Raw genomic sequence first — 19,226 nt, forward strand, 5'->3', positions numbered from 1 at the left:
ACGTACTGCCATGAGGTAGACTTCGGAGGTTCCTTGAAGGCGTGAGGGAGGTAGTAGATAAAACTGGAGTGAGCCAATTAAGGAACAATTAAAAAGAGAAGTGGACTCTAGCACCAAAGTTGTAGGGTGGGTAGTAGTTGCTCCGTAAGCTTAAGGAAGGGTGAGGTTGGTGTGGGCTGGAGTCATTCAGGGATGTTTCATTGGATGGTGTTTATTCTAACAGAGAATCCTTTGGGGCTTCATTATTTGACAGTCAGGAGGGGCAAAAGATCCTTGCAGCTGATTATTTTCTGCTGATCGAGTGACTTGTGCAGATAACAAATAGATATAAAACCTGATCCTCACTCCTCAAGGAACTGATGACAAAGGTCAGGCATGTTTGCAAAGCGTTGTAATAAGAAATAGGTTACTCTCCAGGTGAGATTGAAATCCTGTGAAAACCCACCCATTTATCCATCGTAACATACGAGCACGCTGAGCTTTCTTGCTTTGGGACCTTTGCACCTGCTGTTCCTTCTGCCCCCATGGCTGACCCCTCGCCATTCAAGTCTTTGCTTAGATGTCCCTCTACCGAGAAGCCTTCCTGACTACCTTATCTAAAATTGCCACCACCCCTCACCTTGCCATGTGTGTTCATGGCCCTCACGACTGCCTGTGACAATCTCTGTTTGCTTCATTTATTGTCCCTCCTCATTAGAAGGTCAGCTTGGCGAGGTCAGGGACTTCACCTTGTTCTTGGCTGTTACCTTCATCGAACTTTAGTGTCTGGTGTACAGTCAGTCCTCAGGAAATGTTTTTTTTTTTTTTTCCTGAATGAATAAGCCAAAGCCGCATTAAGTATCTACTGTGTGGCAGGCATTGTGATTCAGGCCAGAGCGATCTAGTCAGTTCATAAGAGCTTATTGAGTCCCGTTTCTTGCTAACCATGTTATTTGCGTGATCTCATTTAATATCACGCGATGAGGTTGTTGCTGTTATCATCACGATTTGCAATGGAGAAAGCCAAATCTAGAAAAAGGCACTTGCTGAAGGTCATATTGCTAGTAAATAGCAGTCTTTGGACTTGAACCTGGACAGTTTTACTCTGGAGTGGAGGCTCTTTGTACCTGTGCATTGACTCCCAGAAGCGCCCCGACCAGCCCCTCTGAGGACTGGCAGAGGAAGGGCAGGGAAGGAGCGTGCCAGGAGCCATGGGGATGGCCAGCCGCCCTCCCCGCAGTGGGTGGCGTGTGGATGGCCCTCGAAGTCTTAGATTTTACATGCGTTTTGAGAATAGCTTCTTATTTCTTCTTAAAATCTCCAAGAACTCACTAATCTTAAGCAAGATAGCTGCCAATTGTCGCCCTGAACTGGCTACAATCTTCCTAAAGTGGCTGTAAGATTACTGGTTAATGTAATCAAATTCTTCAAAGCATTAGGAGGAATGTGTTAATTAGTTCTAGTATATTATGAGGAAATGCCTCCTTAAACCCCGCCAGCTGTCACTTATTCTCACCACTAGTTTTGATGGTCCTGTTCTGTTGCAGTCAGGATGGGCCTGGTGGGGGTGCATGTCCAGCTGAGCATGGAGAAAACGAGGTTCCTGAAGAGGCTGGCCGGAGATGCCGGCTCATGCTCTGTGAGGCGCGGTCCGCTTCAGCTCTCCACGTGGTGGTCCGAGGTCCAGGCGCGGTGTTGGTCCTGCAAATGTTCGCTTTTGAGTTTGCTGTGGCAGCTTCATTTTTTAGTCTCAGCTTTGTTATGGGCTCATCTACTTAAGTCTAACTTTTGGGGATGAATCACCCCCAGGGAAGCCCCTGGATCAGCCAGGTCTGCTCCACGCTGCTGACGGAATCACTGGCTCCCGACGAGGAGAGGAGCAGAGGCAGGACGGGCTGGAGATCCTGGGGGATGCGGGTGGCCGCGCTGCCCTTGCTTCTGCTTTGCCAATCAGGGTGTCAGATGTGCCCTTGGAGGGCCCCGGACACAGGAAAATGAATGAGGATTGCTTATTTATTGAGCATTTGAAGAATCACAGCTCCCCCTACCCTTTGCTTCATTTTATGCAAATCAGAAATTTTTGACCAAACCATTAGCAAGGACAGAGCTTGAGTATGGGGTGGAGTAACAAACCCTGGACTGTTTTACCCCCGTACGTGCCCATGTGTGTCACGCCTACAATCCTAGAGCAAAATCCGTGTGAATTTATGGATAACATTTCTGTATCTTCATGGGAAATAAAAGACCTCAGCTAGTTGAGGGTTTTTTAGGGGGCGAGGGGAGGTGCTAGAGGTTTAGAGGCAGGAGAGCTGGGGTTCGGAGTACCGGAGAAGCGGCTCTTGCCACCCGTCTGCCCCCTAACAGGGCCTCCTTTGACGTGGAGTCTGTTCCTTTCTTATCTCTCTCCCTCATGAGCCCTTCAGACCTTCCTGTGCCTCGATGAGTTATAGAAAGAGCTCAGACCAGATTAACCGCCCCATGTTCTCTGCTAGACGGCCAGCCCGAGCCCCTCGGGGTGGAAATGGTGGAACTGCCAATATGACTCTTCCGCCCGCTTTCCTAAAGCAGAAAGCTGAGGGGCCACCCTCCCTCTCCCCCACCAGCATTCCGCCAGGTCACCGGGTCTGGCTGACTCAGTGGCAGCCTCCCACGTCTCTCTGCTTCTCTCCTCATCTGGTTATGGCTCTCAGGATCTTTCACCCACAGTGCTTCATTTCTTGCCTTACTGCCCTCCCCGCCTGTCTTCCTGCCCCGTCCAGACCACACCCCGTAAAACCGCCTGGTGACGCCCGAGGTGAAGGTGAGCCTGCGGGGCACAGCCCTCCTCAGTTTGCTTCCAGCTCTTCCCTCTGGGGCTCACCTCACTCACAGGCCCACACCGAACAGGAGGCCACTCCGTGGCTGCCAGGCTCCCCCCTCCTCACTTACCGTGTCACCTGCGGGCAGACGCCGTGTCTGCCTTGTCTGCAGCTCTGTCTCCGGGAACATGATGTTTCTTCAGCACACACCTCCTGAACAGATTGATAAGCCCGTGTAAGGCCCCGTTCAGATGTAATATCTTCTGCGACGCCTTCCCCGACTTCCTTAGTCAGGGCTGTTCCTGCTCTTTTCTCCGTCCCTGATGCTGCTCTTGTCTCTTTTGTTGCACTTACAGAGTTTTGTGTTCGTGTGTCATTCTGCACGCTGCACTGTGGGAGAGTCTTTGGAGCTCCTTGATTGTGCGTTCTTAGCACTGCCGTGGGCACTCAGTGGGTTCTCAGTAATGTTTGTCGAGTGGGTGGATGGGTGAGCAGATAACCCTGGAATGCAGAGCCTCAGGGCAGAGTTCTCTGAAACTTCTGTTACCACCACATCGCTCTCCCTGAAGGCACCTTTCTTTCTCTTGAATGTTTGATGCTTCATTTCTGTCAAAGGCCTCCATATAATCCTTCATGACAAACACAGACAACTTTCTGATTACACCTACTTTGAAAAAGGCCCCGAGTTGCAGAATGACTTTTGCAAGTATTTTTATTTTTGCATATATCAATTTATAATATCCTATCGGCACAGGCCCAAGAGAAATGCTAAAAGCTGAATGGGGTCGCATTTCTTCAGAGAGATGTTAATGCTTCTTTCTAATACATCTAAATTCATTAATCTCAATTCTTTGGCATTATTAATTAATAGAAGATATTTATGGAAGTCTTGAACTGGAAGGAAGAAATGAAGGTGTACTGTCCCGGGATGGGTGGAGCCAGCTGTTCCCGCTTCAGACAGGGTTGCGACCTCATGAAGGTTTTGGGAAAGAGATCTCAATCGGTGACTGAGATATCTTCAAAAACAAATTATTTTCAACTGCCAGGAGGCCAGAAGATTTTAAGTAGCTGTAAAAAATGCCTTGTGGCCTCAGGACCATTTAAAAAACAAAACAAAACAAAACAAATGAAACAGATAAAAGCAGAATCTGGGCGAAGGGGGAGATCTCTGGGTACCTTCTCAGTGGCTTTGAAGAAACGTGGATTGAAAACCATTACATGAACTATGGGCAGTAATGATCGTGCAGAAACCAATGCTTTAAAAAGACTGTGGATGACGTGTCAGATCCTCCCAAACTCCCCTGTCTTCTCCGTATTTTACCCTTTAATACAGATGATGAGACTGAGGTCGCGACATGGGAAGAGTGGGAGGCAGCGTGAGAACACTCAGAGCTTTAGACCCTGGCCCTGCCTGTGACTGGTGGTGGCATCTGGGGCAAGTCAAATAAGGTTTTGTCTTCTCAAAGTTTTTACCTAAATGACGGGTCAAATAATAATGCTTACTGAGTGCAGAGTCAGTGCCGGGCGGGGACGAACGCAGTGAGAAGGTAGATGCAGAGGAACCGTCCGCCCTGGGTGCTCGTGCAGAGCGAAGCACCGGTGACGTTAGTGTCACGGCCGTCGCTGCTGGAGTCCGTCCTTGCTGCGGTTCGTCATTGTTCCTGTTGGGAGGGACAGAGCTGTAATGTAAACCTTCGACTTTTCCCGCTCATTCCGTTTTATTTCCTCTTTGGATTTTCTTCTAAAATCCGGTGAGCTATTTCTGCCTGTTGCATTTACTGCCTCATAAACAGTGAGCTGTCTGTTGTCTGTCTGTTTCAGTGAAACCCGCGTGGAGGATGAAGAAGATCTGTATGACTGTGTCTATGGGGAAGACGAAGGTGGAGAAGTCTACGAGGACTTAATGAAAGCCGAGGAAGCACATCAACCTGTAGGACTTTCACTTGCCTTGCTTTTTAAGTCACTCGGAGTATTTTATTAGGAAAGTGATTATTTGAAAACCTCATTCTGCTGGAGTAGTTTCTGTTTTCTTTTTTATTTTGCTTGCTATGTGGTTATAACTATATAACCATGACTTGTTTTTGCATTTGGAGACATAAAAACATGGCATTTTACAATTCAAAACAACCATGGGGAATCTCCGGTCTAATCCTTTCATTTTACTAGTGAAGAAACCAGATCTGAGAGACAAATGACATGCCACTCAGCTAAATAATGGCAGAGGAGCAAAAGAACATAATTTCAGGGAGTCATGAAAGTGTATTGTTATGAAAGGAAATCTCTTACAAAGCAGGTAAATCTTAAAATTTGTTGCAGCGTAAAATATACGTTAAAGAATGTTTCTTCATATTTGTTGGAGTTGACATGAGGTATTTTTTTTCTTCTTTTTTTATATCAGTCTCCTAGCATGTTTACTATTTTATACACTTAGTTTTAGGTATTGTCATCATCAGTGGGGCCACCACAGCTTTATCTGCCATTAAAATATGTAAAATACTCAGAAGTAAGTGTGTACTTTGAATGATTTTCTAACTCGTAATTGGAAACCATAAAGAGTCAGTTGCTTAGGCTTGATTAATGCAGTTTTTTTTTGTTTTGTTTTGTTTTTTAGTATAAAAGACTCTCTTCATCAGCTGGGTGGTGGTTTAGGTTACTTCGGTGCTTTGATCCATTTGCTCAGCTTTCTTTTCGCTCTCACCTTTAATAAAAAGGTGGCGAGTTGTCCGGGGTCCCAGACGGGGCAGCAGTTTCGGTAGCTGGAAACGAGTCACTTGGCCCGTGTTTGGTAAATGTGATTAACGTGTCCTTTACTCCACAGGACACTTGTGGCAGCATCTTAAGAGTGTTTTTAGGTGACAGAGTGTCATTTGTGCTCCTTGTAATTTTTTATCAGCTGCTTTGGGTACCAGCAAGTTCTTTGGTATCTCTCCCGAGAGCAGGTTTCAGTCGGCTGACAGCGCTCGTCGTTTACCTGGGTCAGGGTTAACAGAACAGTAATTTACACGCATTGGGCCCTTCTCGTGAACTCCTCAAGGTGTTAAGTGCTTTACATGGGCCGTCTCATTCCCAGCTCCTTGGTGTTGCTACTGTAATTCAATTTTATAGATGAGAAAATTCGGACACAGAGAAATTGTGTAACTTGTTCACAATAACAAGCGAATAACAGCAAAACTGGTTCTTGAACCCAATTCTATCTGATCTCCAAAACTTGAATCTTCATGCCATGCTCTGCTACCTCCAGTCTGAAACACTTAGTAAAATGGCCAAACACCAATAAGTTAATTCTTAAAAAATATTTTCAGATTTTTACTTACCGAATATTGTTATATTACTTTTGCAACAATGTCTATAGCACTTGTAAAGTACACTGTATGTTAAGAAAACTTTATCACGTCATTTGTGATGTCCCAGATTCAATAACTTTTATAGTAAAAGAGATGTTTCAATTTAAAGAGAGTGTCTGTATTCACAAGCGTATTTTTAATTATCTAAAAATTTTTCATTTACATTGTTCAAAGTTAAAAAAAAGCCAAGATTGTTCACAAATGCAGTTAGATATATATTTCAGTTGTGTGTTTTATTAGGATAGAAAGCTTAAGAAAACCAGCAATAATTTTGATCTCTTTGCACCTTCTACCAGAGAGATTAATGTGTAAATTTGATTAAGTAATTTTAATTTGATAATTCTAATTTCAGAAATGTCTGGAAAATGACATACGAAGTTGCTGCCTAGCAGAAATTAAGCAAACAGAAGAAAAATATACAGAAACACTGGAGTCAATAGAAAAAGTAAGTCATCATGTATCACCCTTGATGCCCCAACATTGCCTTATGGAGTTGATACATTAGCCTCAATGTTTCTACTATGCGTGTGTATTCTAAGTGTTGGTAGAACTTTGGATTTGAAGATCTCAAAGCAGATTTCATTATTCCACAAGTATTTATTGATACCGTAGTAGCCGACTGGCGCTGTTCTAGGGACTGAGACGATAGCGGTGAGCGCAATACAACCTGGTTCTCATGACACTTTCTCTGTCATAGGAGAGGTTGTAATTTAAGTAAATAAGCGTGCCGGATGGTAATAAATTCTCTGAAGAAAAATAAGGCAGAAGAAAGGGACGCAGAGTAATGGGGGTGGGCCGGTTTTATTTTATATTGAGCTTCTATGATAAGGTCATATTTAAAGCAGACAGCTGAGTGAATTGAGAGAGCAAGCCATGCAGATACCTCGGAGGTGACAACTCCCGGGAGAAGGGCCCTAAGATAGGGCTATGTTCAGCGTGCTTCAGGGAGCAGCGACGGTCCAGGCGGCCGAAGCAGAATGAGTGTAGGGAGCAGCGAGATCAGAGAGCGGGGGAGCCAGCCAGCCCTGCGGAGCAGCTAGGAGCATCTAGCTCACAGCAAGGGTGCTTTGAGCAGCAGAAGTGGTGTGATCTAATGTAAATTTTTAGCAACTCATTCTGACCTTTGTCAGTTAAGGGAAAGAAACTGGGAGAAAAGCTAGAAGGCTATTGCAGTAATCAAGTCGATAGGAAATGGTGGTATTGGTAGAGGTGGTGAGGAACGGCCAGATTCTGAGTTAATTTGAAAGTAGCGCTAACTGGTTCTGATGAATGAATTAGGTAAAGGATGCATGTATTAGGTAGGAGAGAGAGCAAGTAAGAATGCTGGGTTTTTAGCATGAGCAGTTGTGGGAATGGAGAAGATGGAGACTGAGATGGGGAAGGACAGGTTTGGGAATCACAGGTCTGTTGGGACGTACGAAATTTGCAGTATCTGTTAGCTTCAAAGGACATGTGTTGAGGAAGTTAGAGATATGAGTCCGGCGGTCAGGGAACTAGGTGAGATCACCTACGGAATGAATGTTGATAGAGAAGATGTTTGAGGTCAGGTCTGGCACTTCCGTATTTAGGAAAATGGGAGCCAGAAAAAAGTTTTGGAAGCTTAGAAAAAGAGATGAGGGTACGGAAGAGTTGTTAAGGAGAATGAGAGTAACTTGACTAGGAAGATGTAGTAGGATTATGTAGCATCATAGACCGGTTCAGTTTTGTGATTGTCTTTAGCATTAGCCTATGAACATAATTCATGTTTAACTTTTTAGGCACTGGCACAAAATATGTGGCAAGCTAGATTTAACCAGGGTGTTTCTTTTTCCAGAAAATTACAGTGGAAGAAGAGAGGGGAAGGGTATATGCAGGGACGTGATTCCAGTGGTGCTTTTTGGAGTGTAAACCGGGTCAGGAGGGAGGTGGGGACATGAGAGATGTGGATTGGTCAGTGGATTGGTAGACTCAGTGGCGCTGAAGAATCCTCCGAGGGAATGAGCTCCAAAGATGGGAGGTAGTGGTCAGAGAGCTGATTTGCTTGAAGTTAATGCTACAGAGCATTTGCAGTTGTTGATAATGAACTAGGTCTTGGGAGATGAGCACAAGAGAAGGGAGCCGAGCTAGGCTGGAGCACAAGACTATTGGAGCTCAAGGACCTGGAAGGCCAGGCTGTCGAAAGGATCATCTGTCCCAATGCTGAGGTCGCTAAGAAGGAAGATGGGAATAGCAATGGAAAGAGATATGGTAGACCAGGAATTAAAATTCTCAGGGAAGGAGAGGAATAATTGCATCAGCAGATTATTGTACTCAGGGATCTAGAATCTCCGCAAAGCATTCGGGGGACATTTCCTATCAGTCCTCAAAGATATCTCCAAGTCATTGCCATTTTCTGCCAGTTCAGCCGATGGCGTTCTCTTTTTTTCTTACTTTCCAAAGCACTGATTGCCTAAGCCTTTTATTTTATTCTTTAAATATATTCACTTGTGTTTATTTATTTATTTCTATCTCTGTTCAAGTGTAAAATCTTTTTTCGATATTGACAAACAGTTGACTTTCAATAAATACTAATTGTTGATAAAAATCTGTTATGTAAATTAGAATAGGTCGTGCTTAATTATTACTTCTGTCTTCTCTTCTGGTAGTATTTCATGGCACCACTAAAAAGATTTCTGACAGCAGCAGAATTTGATTCAGTATTCATCAACATTCCTGTAAGTAAAAATACGCTAGCTAAAATTGGCATACCTCTATAAAATTGTCGTTTCTTATTCTTCTATGTCCTTTAAGAATTTTGACCCTATTTTTTGCCGCCTGAGTTCTTATAGCCATCTTTCCTAGAAATAGCTGATATGTGATCTCTTTAACCAAAAGTCAGTCAAAGCGCATACAGAACCCACGTGGGTAGGAATCATGAATTCTCCTTAACTGCTTGTCGTGATGAGGTGCTCCCAGTTAGACGATCCCTGGTCCTCCTGTCTCTTTGTCTTGTGGGAGCCCCCCTCTGCCCACACCCTGCTCTGTCACTCCTCCAGCCCCGCCACTCCATCGTGTGGACTCTGCCCCGACTCCATCCGTCTCCTCCACTTCCGGCCGTTCCTCTACTTTCTTGGTGCCACTCTGTTCTGCTTGTAGTTGTGGCGACCTTGGTTTCTGTTTCTGAGATACGCTCCTTCCTTATGATTTAACAGTCTGTTTTCATGGTTAATATGTAGGGAGCTTTTTTTTTTTTTTTTTTAGGTTTATGTAAGTATTTTGAGTTTTAGGGCACCTTCCAATTAGGTTACAGTCCTAAAAGAATACGGACTTGGAAGCACAGAAGCAAGCCAGCTGTGTTAGGCTAGACTCAGGCTCTCAGAGCTCTAGGGCTGGCTTTGGTTGCCGTATGTGGCTTTTGTGCACAGTACGTAAGCTTTTGTGTACAGGGTTGTTTGTAGCACCTGATCGGTCCCTCATATTTGATTCTGCATGTTCAGCGTTGATGTGCACCAGTCCCTTAGCTGTGGCATGCTGTCCTGGTCCTTGATTTTGGCCAAATGAAGACCTTCTCAGTGATTTGTAACATAACAGGAAGGAAAAGGTCACAATGTCGGATGAACGTTTAGGATAAACCAAACCGCACATTTTAGGAAGATGAGGATCTGGAACCACCTAAATCCCATCACTATAACTTAGGACCCATTAACAGTTCTCACTCTTATGGCCTTTCCATGCTCCCCAACAGAATGACAGGGCTGACGAATTCCTGTTTTATGCTGCCCCACTGAGGAAGGGGCACTCTGTCGGGGCGTGAGCTGCAGGGAACACGAGAAGAGGAAGCGGGAGGAGGGGCCTCTCCGTTCGAATTTCCTCACTTCCTGGCTGTGACATGTATTTGCTGCCTGACTGAAAATTACTTGCTTATCAGGAAAAATGTGAAATTCTGACTTTGGAGATGCTCTCATAAACTGCCTAGTACACTTTACTTGCCCCTTATTTATGCCATGAGTTGGTTTCAAGTAATTGAGTCTGATTGTTGTTAGCTTGTCACCGGGACACTACTAATTGACCAAAATACAGATCTACATTTTTATGTCCCAAGGATATGAATCATTACTCACCTTGTCAATAAAACATTAAGCACTTGGGTCGTTTTATTTAAAAATTTGAAGTGATTACAAAATGAAAATGAGCTGTGCATATTTTTATATGAAGAATAAATTACCCCTTAATAACTTGTGAATAACTAGTGAAATAATTTCTTTTTTCACAGGACACTGACATTTTGGGTCAGGTCCGACATGGTTATTTCCCACATGCATTGCCAGTCTCTCCCTCCTCTCCCCTCCCCTCCCTTCCTGGTCTCTCTCTTCCTCCCCTACCCCTTCCTCCAGCTCCTTTGTCTCCTCTCTTTACTGATTGTAGAGGGTTTATATATTGAGGATATTCAGCATACCTTTGAATGGCAAGTTTAGCAACAATAGGGATTCTGGGTTTGGGGGGATTTTTATTTGTCCTCTGATTCCTAACTTTCTTTGACATTGTTTTCTTTTCTAAGGAACTTGTAAAAGTTCATCGGAACTTAATGCAAGAGATTCAAGATTCCATTGTAAATAAAAATGACCAGAACTTGTATCAGATTTTCATTAACTACAAGGAAAGGTAACTTCTCAATTTTAAATGTGTCACTATTAGTTTGTAATTATAGTGAGGGTTGGTGTTAAAATTGCTGTAAATAGGTATTACTACTGTTTATTAAGATACTACCTGGGAGTTAATTAGAATGTGGGACAGTTAACCTCCGGGTGGTGGTTTGACCTCTATATTTGTATCAGGGGGAAAAAAAAAAAGAAAGAAAAGAAAAAAGAAAAAAGGACAGTACTTTCGCATTGCAAATCAGTGCAGATTTTTTTTACAGACCCTGTCACTCTTGAATTCTATAGATTTTGGGAAGTTCATTTTAACTCTTGGAGCCTCCTTTTCTTAATCTATCAGTGGTAAGAGTAGATTAGCTGACACCTAGTGCTGTTTCCAACTCTAATATTTTATTTTGGAGTATTTGATTCCCAGCTAAAGACAATCCCTTTCTGAGTTAAAAAAAAAAAAAATCTGAACAACTCACATGAATTAAAGTTCCAAGGACTTTTGCTTCAAATACAGTTCTCTCTTTTTAAATCAAGCACCATGGTTCTTAGTACTTACTAAGAAATGGCTAATGAATTGCTGCGTATCAACAATTAGATCAACATCGACTGATTAGTAGTTTCTTTCTAATGGAGAATTAAAAAAACAAACAAACAATAAATCACCTATCTTCTTCGCAAAATGTCTGTTATTCAGAGATGCCCTTCCTGACGCAGGCTCAGACTCTATGTGGTGTGACTGCTAGCCCGGCTCAGTTCAGGTCCCTCGTTCCCACTTTTCTGATAATGCATTTTGCAAATGAGAAAGTAGGAAGGAGTAAGAGGTTTATTAATGAATAGAATTGTAAGTAGTGATTACTGTAAAATCGTAGTATAAAATAAAATGACTTCTGAGTAAGTAAACAGTAAAAAGTTGACCTCTAAAAGAACTTTTTAAAAAATTTAATTTTCAGTTGCAGTTGACATACAATATAATTTTGTTTTGTGATATTTGTATTCAACATTTACAGTCATAAAGCCGGTTTATAAAATCTGCCTGCCATAAATATGTACGTGGAAATTAATCCATTCAAATTTAGGAATAAGAAGCAGTTCTTCTTAATACCATAAATGTAAGTGATAGCCATTCTCTGACTGTGGTGTGTGTTAAAAAGAAAAGAAAAGCTGAGGTTCAGAGACATCATGAGTCAATTTGCCGAGGGCTACCTGGGTACTAAGAGGTGTAGGAAATGTAAAATGTGCCTTAATTCTTCCTAGCCAGGATTTTAAATACGTGGAAATTCTGCCTCTTTCCTCTTCCACATTTTGTCCTTATCGTCCTACAATTTCCTCCCGTCTTTTTCCCTTTCAGGTTGGTTATTTATGGGCAGTACTGCAGTGCAGTGGAGTCGGCCATCTCCAGTTTAGACTACATTTCGAAGACAAAAGAAGACGTCAAACTGAAATTAGAGGTGCCTATTTACTGTCGTTGCTTTATGAAATACAGTCAAATAAACCTAAAAGTGATGTATTCCATTTCATGATCGACGCAGCTATAAATTTCCCCTTATATTCTAAAAAGAATTTCATGTCAATTTTATAAAATATATTAATAAATAGCTCTATAAATAATTAGATAGTAGTAATAACAGTAGTAAAATCTAAGACTATGGCTCTGTGTTTTACACACATTATCTCATTAGATCCTCATGACTCTGAGATATATACAGTTAATTTTCTATGGCCGAGAATGGTGAAGTGCAGAGAGATTATAAGTAGTTTGCTTAGGGCACGTAGGTAGTAAGAAGTGCTGGATGAGTAAGATACATATGAGATAACGTATATGCGAATTTAGAATATCGATTAAAAATATAAGGCATTTACAGGCAAATGTAAGAAAAGGGCATTGCTATGGCACATGAGAAAGAAGACAAGACAGACACAAGTATAATAAGATTAAATAGTGTGTGACAAGCACTAATTGAGAGGGCCCCAGAAATAAGATGGAACGATCTCTTCAGTATATGTAGAATATGGAAGACTTCTCTGAAGAGTTAGCATGTGAGTTTGGTCACTGAAGAATGGGTTGAATCTTGACAGATGAGATTCCATGGAGAACATTCTGGAAGAATTGGTTTGTCTTGACCAGATGAGTCAAGAAAGTTTGAGAAAAGGCGAGTAAGCTTGTGTAGACAGAGCATCTGATATCAGTGGAAAAGAAGTCTGAAACTGTATTAAGTGTTTTGTTCCCAGCAATTGCTGCCTTTGCAATTTTTTGTTCAGTTTAACAGTGAGGTCAGGTGATAAACAGGGAAAGAAAATGTGGCAGATGATTTTGGAATCATTATTTTGGCATGTCTGGTATAATTTTATAACTTCTAACTCCCACAAAGGGGAGCTATCGGTCAGAAAGTTTGCACATCAACAGGCTACTCTATATCAGGGATCTTCTTTCCTTAGCTCTTATGATCCTTATATCTTGGTGGTAGTCTAAGTCACCAGCGAATATCATCCTGACAGTCTTGTTAGCATGAAGAGTTTCTGCCCCTCCGGAGAATAGAGCTGTGTAAGTGCAGAACTATAAGCCACCTTGGCTCAAATTAAAATATGGTAAGATAAAACTTATAACTAGTTACTAATAGAGCCACCATTAAAGCAGTTTTTTAAAAAAAAAAAAAAAAAGAAAAGAAAAATGAAGATATAAAATTCTGGCTCAACACAGGAGTCAGCAAGTTGTCAGTCAACCCTCCATTATATTCTCAGCATTGTTTGAAAGTTCCTGTCCCTTCTCTGAGTCACTGTCAAAGTCCTGCCCAGTGACGGTCCTTGGGACCCTTGGTGCATGGTTTCTGCCTTCACTGTTGCTCGTAGGCGGGGAGAGGAGCTCAGGCTGAGCGTGAAAGGCCCAGGTGAGGTACCGCTGCTGTCCTGTCCTCACCCGAAGAGCCCTCCTCTGTGGGCCTGGTTAGGAAGTATTTAACCAGGTCCTTACTGTGACGCCTTAGTGGATATACTTGGCCGGAAACTGTCCTCCGCCAGGCCTAGCACGGTGAAGGGAAAGCTGCCTGGTTCTTGGCGTCTCTCCTACGCCTCAACGTCTTCTCCTTTGTGGTTATTTTTGCTTTTGTTGACTTTAGTCTTTTTCTTTTCAACTTTGGAACCAAGATAACATGTGATAAAGGGTATTAGAGTCTTTTTATCTTGCCCTGGAAGCTGACTCCTATCCCACTGTATTTTCTTCTCAGTTATAACTGGAGTTTAGGCTAAGCTCAGGACTGAGTGTTTTAGAAGAACCATTTCTGTCCTTTATTTACTTTCAATGATGATAAGCATTTTACACCTCAGTCTCAGGCCCCGAGTTATAGGACACAATGAGCAATGTCCATTTCTTTGCTTCCTGAGTCTATAACTTAGAACTTCAAGGAACTGATTCTGTTCCTCAACAGTTTTATACTGACTTCCATAGCATAACAAAGTTAATTTTAAATGTATGACGTTTCAGTTCCTAATGCTATGTGTTAAGATGGCATATGTGAAGTTTAAGATACAGACTTAATTCCAACGAGCTGAAAATGCAGCTAGGAGATGAGACCCATTTATTGCAGTCCTATTAACAACTTAACCTCCTATGTGAGACCCACGATCCAGAACTGTTTACAATCTATAAAAGCAAGAAATCGCTTGCCATAGTTATCCTTCCAGTGAAACGCAGCAGTTGATGAGACATGAGCTAACATATCAGGACATGTCCCCAGTTTCTGCTCCAGATCTGCAGTCAAGCACTCATGAAGTCATCGTGGCTCTCAGAGCTGGTGGTGTTTGCCTTACAGCTGTTGATGATATATCCTTCTGTGTGCCAGAAAAGCTAGGTGTGGGCAAAGCTGAAACAAACTCACGAGCTAAGGAGCATTTCCTTGGACACAATTCCTTCCCTGAGCTGGAAAATTCCTTGGTCTGGGCTGTGTGATTGTCTGAGGATTTTGGATTTATTAAATTGCCTGCTAATAATATTTTTTTTGGAACTTTATTGTGTGTGTGTGTGTGTGTGTGTGTGTGTGTGTGTGTTTTAACTGCTCCACAGATATGTGAGAAACAGTAAAAACAAAAAAGCAACCTGTTCAAGGTTACACAGCCAAGAGTCATAGTTGATGTCAAGGAGCAAACGAGTCAATACTACTTTGAGATAAACTTTTAAGAAAGAAGAGTGTGAGATTAAAAAAATAAAATCAGAGGTTTTTAAAACTTCGAATCCAATGTTAGGTTTATATTTTAGCATATTTTTGGAGTTAATCATTCCATTTCATTCAGTTCAACAAATATTTATGAAGCAAATACTAGATTCTTAGAAGCATAAAGGACACATTGGGGAAGATATTATGTGCAATAATAATTAGAAAACCCACAAAGCACAGAGCGAGAACACCGTTTTGATTGGGGTTAGTATTAAAGGCCTAGAAGTATAGTTCTTGAAGAGGAAGATGAATTTTACTGAGACTGGACAAAACACAGGGCAGTCAGAGAGAACAGAATGAATCAAGGCCTGGTGGTGGGGAAGGCACATGGCGGGTTGGATGGGGAGGGACTTGTTCCTGATGCCTGGCCCACAGGCCCGCTGGGGGAGATCGATGGAAGGTAGAGCTATGAGGGTCTGTGGAGAGGACCCTGGAGGACCCTTACAGGAAATCATTTTCATGCATAAACTAGTTCTGTGTATTAGTTCACATTTAGAGTTAAAATGCTACCATGTTTATTTATTTATTTATTTTTTAATTGAGGATACTTTCTATTTTTTGGAAAGAAGACTTATTAAGAAAAATAACATTATTTATTATATAATAGCAGTTTTGTTTATGGTATTTGAATTTTAATTGTTTTGTGACTCTCTTTGATGAAACTAACAAAGATTTTTTAAAAAAATTTAAAAACATTTTATTAGGAATGTTCCAAACGAGCCAATAATGGGAAATTCACTCTTCGAGATTTGCTTGTGGTTCCTATGCAGCGAGTTTTAAAGTATCACCTTCTCCTCCAGGTATGTAACCTGACACTTTGTTAATTTGTTCATTCATGTATTCATTTATTCATTCATTCAACAAAATATTAATGAATCAACAATTCTGAGCCAGATATATACTCCATATTTGGGGCCCAATCACCTTACAATTTTCAATTATTAGTATAACTAAGTGGGAAATAACAGAACAGCTGGAAACTTTTTCTTCCTTTTAACAAAGATGATTTTTTTATCTTCCATAAAGTCACATTTTATGTCCTTCAAACAACTGGCTCCAAAAAATTAAAATTAAAAAACAAGACAAAATGAAAAGATCCCTTCAATTGACTTTTCTGTAGTTAGCTGTCATCATTTATTGGAATCTCAGTGTTGCAATATACCTGAATTTTGCAGGTTAATTGTATTAGACCTTTTGCCTTATAACCCTAAACTAAAGAGGATTGTGTCATGTTCTGTGTTGCTTTCTGCTATAATAAATTATAATAAGACTGCATTTATTTTGAAATGATTCTTGTCATAACCCAAAGCTTATGGTTTCCACGGTTAGTCCTCTAATGAGGGTGGAGAGTCTTATAAATTTAATTTGATAGCTGCACCAGGAGACTCATTAGTTCTGCTCCAAACAAATGTCTTACAGTATTAGTCTGTCAACTCTGCTGATGCTTGTGAAATGTCATTTTAAAAAGATCTACTACCTATATGTGAAATATAATTTTGAGTCTGCTGTGCTTTGTACATCTTGTATATTAAATTTCTTGAACTGCAGCCGCAAAATTATTAATCATATCTATTTTTGTTCTGAGAAATCAGAAAAATTCAAACCCTGATTATTTCTTAAAAATGCATTAAAACATTTATGAGGCCTAACTCAGAGCAACTTAATCAAATTGGATTTTATTAAAAAATAATACGGAAGACTTAGGCAATCAGTTTCTGAGACATCATGGAACTAAAAACATGTCCAAAATAAGATAATAATTTATTTTGCAACTTTGGTTTAGTCAAATATCAGTTGAAGAATTTAGAAGGTGCAATTTTCAAGAAACATCTATTCGTCGCTTGTAAGGTTTTAGGCAGACTTATAAAGGTATAAAATATGACTATAACTTTATGAAATTCAGCAAACTTTTCTAATTTCTCTTGGATTGTTTTGTATTTTAAATTTCAAAAGTATGTTCAGTTCTATGAAAAGTAAGCTGCCAAGTACAACACTGTGATAGTATGCAGAGTAACAGAGGTGGTACAAATAAAGGTCTCGTTAATTATGCCAAGGAGACCGGAGACTTAGAGGCCTCTGTCATAGAAGGCTTCATGGAGGAGTGATGCTTAAATTGGGCTCTGAAGGAAGAATAAGAGTTTGGCAGGTGGATCAGAGAGGAAGGCCATTCTAAGGAGAGAGAGCAATATACCTCATGGGATCAGATATTAGAACGTATTTTGAGAATTGTAGTTAACTTAATATGGAAAGAATATAGGTCGTATGGGTGGAAGTGGAGAGAGAAGTTGGGAGAGGTTTGCAGAATTCAGATCATGATGGGTCGAAGAGGTACGGATGATAACCTGACGATTCTGTGAGCATCACAGAAGCCTAATGAGGGTAGAGACAGGATCTGATTTACACTCTAGAAACCCAACTCTGATGTCAGCATTGTGAATAGATTGCAGAGAGGAGAGACTGCAGGTCAGAAGCCTATTACAATGATGCATTTGAAAAAGACCTGAACTAAGGAAGTGGCAGTAAAGATTTCAAGGGGAAGGATCAAAGTGAATATCACCATAACGTGGTGAGAAGGGAGTCTGGGGTGCATTTCAGCTTTTGGCGTAGCAGTTACACTGATGGGGTGCCATCATTCAGTAAGACAAAAACAGGGATCAAGGGTGAAGCTGCATTAAGTTCGTGTGTGTTGGGTTTGAGGGCTTGCGAGGTACCCAGGTCGAACTGTTGGACACAGGAGTCTGGGACTCAGGCGTGAGTTCTGGGTTGAGCACATTCATTCGAGAGCGATTATCCCATTACGTTACGATAAAATTTGTAGCGTGTGTAAATTAAGTATGACGAGACTAAGGTGAAAACCAGAGAACAACAACTTTTTAAGGTGTAGATGAAGAGGAAAGTATGAAAGACTGACAAATGGACAGAAATTGAGGGGGGACAGCAGACAACAGTCACAGCAGCACACAGGTCTTAGCGTCCGTGAAGCCAAAGGAAGATGCAGTCGTCAGAACCCAGGCTTGACGGAAGCCGAGTTTGACGCGAGTGGAAAGTGGCAAGGAGAGGACCTTTCATTACAGCTGGGAACAGGATTCAGGTCCATTTTTGAAAGAAGAAACGTTTCCTATCATTGTCCCATGTTCTTTTGGTGTCTTTTGGGTGTTCTTTTAGTTATTTTTCTTAGAGTTTGATTTTTGATGAAGACAGAGCCTAGTGACATCAGACTTGTCATCTTAAGGTGTGTCATAACATGATAAATGTAACAATGGTAAAAAATGATAATATTAAACTTTTTTTTCTTGTGTTTTGGTGTTAATCTGATGACAGTAGTACTAAATTATATCTTCCAATTAGGAACTGGTCAAACACACCACTGATCCTGTAGAGAAGGCAAATCTGAAACTGGCTCTTGATGCCATGAAGGTGAGGCAAATGTGTCATTAATCTGTTTGTGGTTCTTATTCTTGCCTAAAAGCAATAGAATAGAAACTGCTAATACATATGTATGATATTCTAATATAACATATCTACATCTGTAATATAACACATGTAAGTATTTGTATAGTTTTGTTTTTGGTGGCGAGAGCTGGATTTTTTTTAACTGAAATAGATATCCTTGCATGGATTTAATTGTTAGATTAAAACACATAAAACCAAGAGGCATGTTAAAAGAATTGTTATTTATGAAAGTATGACAACTTTCATAACCTCCAGGAATGATTTTATATAATTTTTTTTGATATTCTTCTTGTGGTTACTAATAGAAAACCATTGGCTTGTGTGAATATCAGGCCAGCTGGTGAATTCAGAACACAGGTGTGCCTTATTTCCTCAGGTGAGGCTATCTGCCAGCTTTACCTTTGTGGGTGCTGCGCATCAGTGCACATGGATTTCACTTTGGGTTTCTATTTTCAGGTAAATCTGAAAATCAAGGACCATAAGTAGATAAAGGCAGACTTTTTGAATATCTTGAGGAATCTATAAAATCCTAACTTCTGTGTTATGCTGGACTTTGCCTTTGAAGGAAATAATTTTTGCCCTTAAAATATGAGCAAATATGTTCTCAAAAATAAAACGCCCATGTGACTCTGCTGAGAGCAGTAATTACTCACCTGTGTCCCTGTGCCAATTTCATCATCGGCTCTGCTGTTTAGCTGATTTTATTTTTAAAAAATAATTTTGAAAAGTATAGTTAGTATACAATATAATATTTGTTTTAGGTGCACAATGTAGTGGTTTGACATTTTTATACCTTACAATGTGATTACCCACTAATTCTAGTAATAGCTGTTTAGCTGA

General features: G+C 41.0%; 1 protein-coding gene across 2 annotated transcripts in view; it reads left to right on the forward strand.

Annotated features, from left to right (window-relative positions):
- The window catches only part of VAV3 (vav guanine nucleotide exchange factor 3), a 293,077-nt gene that overhangs the window by 129,593 nt on the left and 144,258 nt on the right, over nt 1-19,226 (forward strand). For both annotated transcript variants that reach the window (XM_016159794.2, XM_016159795.2), the window contains exons 5-11: nt 4,599-4,707; nt 6,474-6,566; nt 8,746-8,814; nt 10,638-10,741; nt 12,074-12,173; nt 15,638-15,733; nt 18,282-18,350. In XM_016159794.2, coding sequence (XP_016015280.1) covers nt 4,599-4,707; nt 6,474-6,566; nt 8,746-8,814; nt 10,638-10,741; nt 12,074-12,173; nt 15,638-15,733; nt 18,282-18,350 — 640 coding nt within the window. The remainder of the gene's footprint in view (nt 1-4,598; nt 4,708-6,473; nt 6,567-8,745; nt 8,815-10,637; nt 10,742-12,073; nt 12,174-15,637; nt 15,734-18,281; nt 18,351-19,226) is intronic.

The sequence above is a fragment of the Rousettus aegyptiacus genome, unplaced genomic scaffold, assembly GCF_014176215.1.
Source record: "Rousettus aegyptiacus isolate mRouAeg1 unplaced genomic scaffold, mRouAeg1.p scaffold_m13_p_17, whole genome shotgun sequence".
Taxonomy (NCBI): domain Eukaryota; kingdom Metazoa; phylum Chordata; class Mammalia; order Chiroptera; family Pteropodidae; genus Rousettus; species Rousettus aegyptiacus.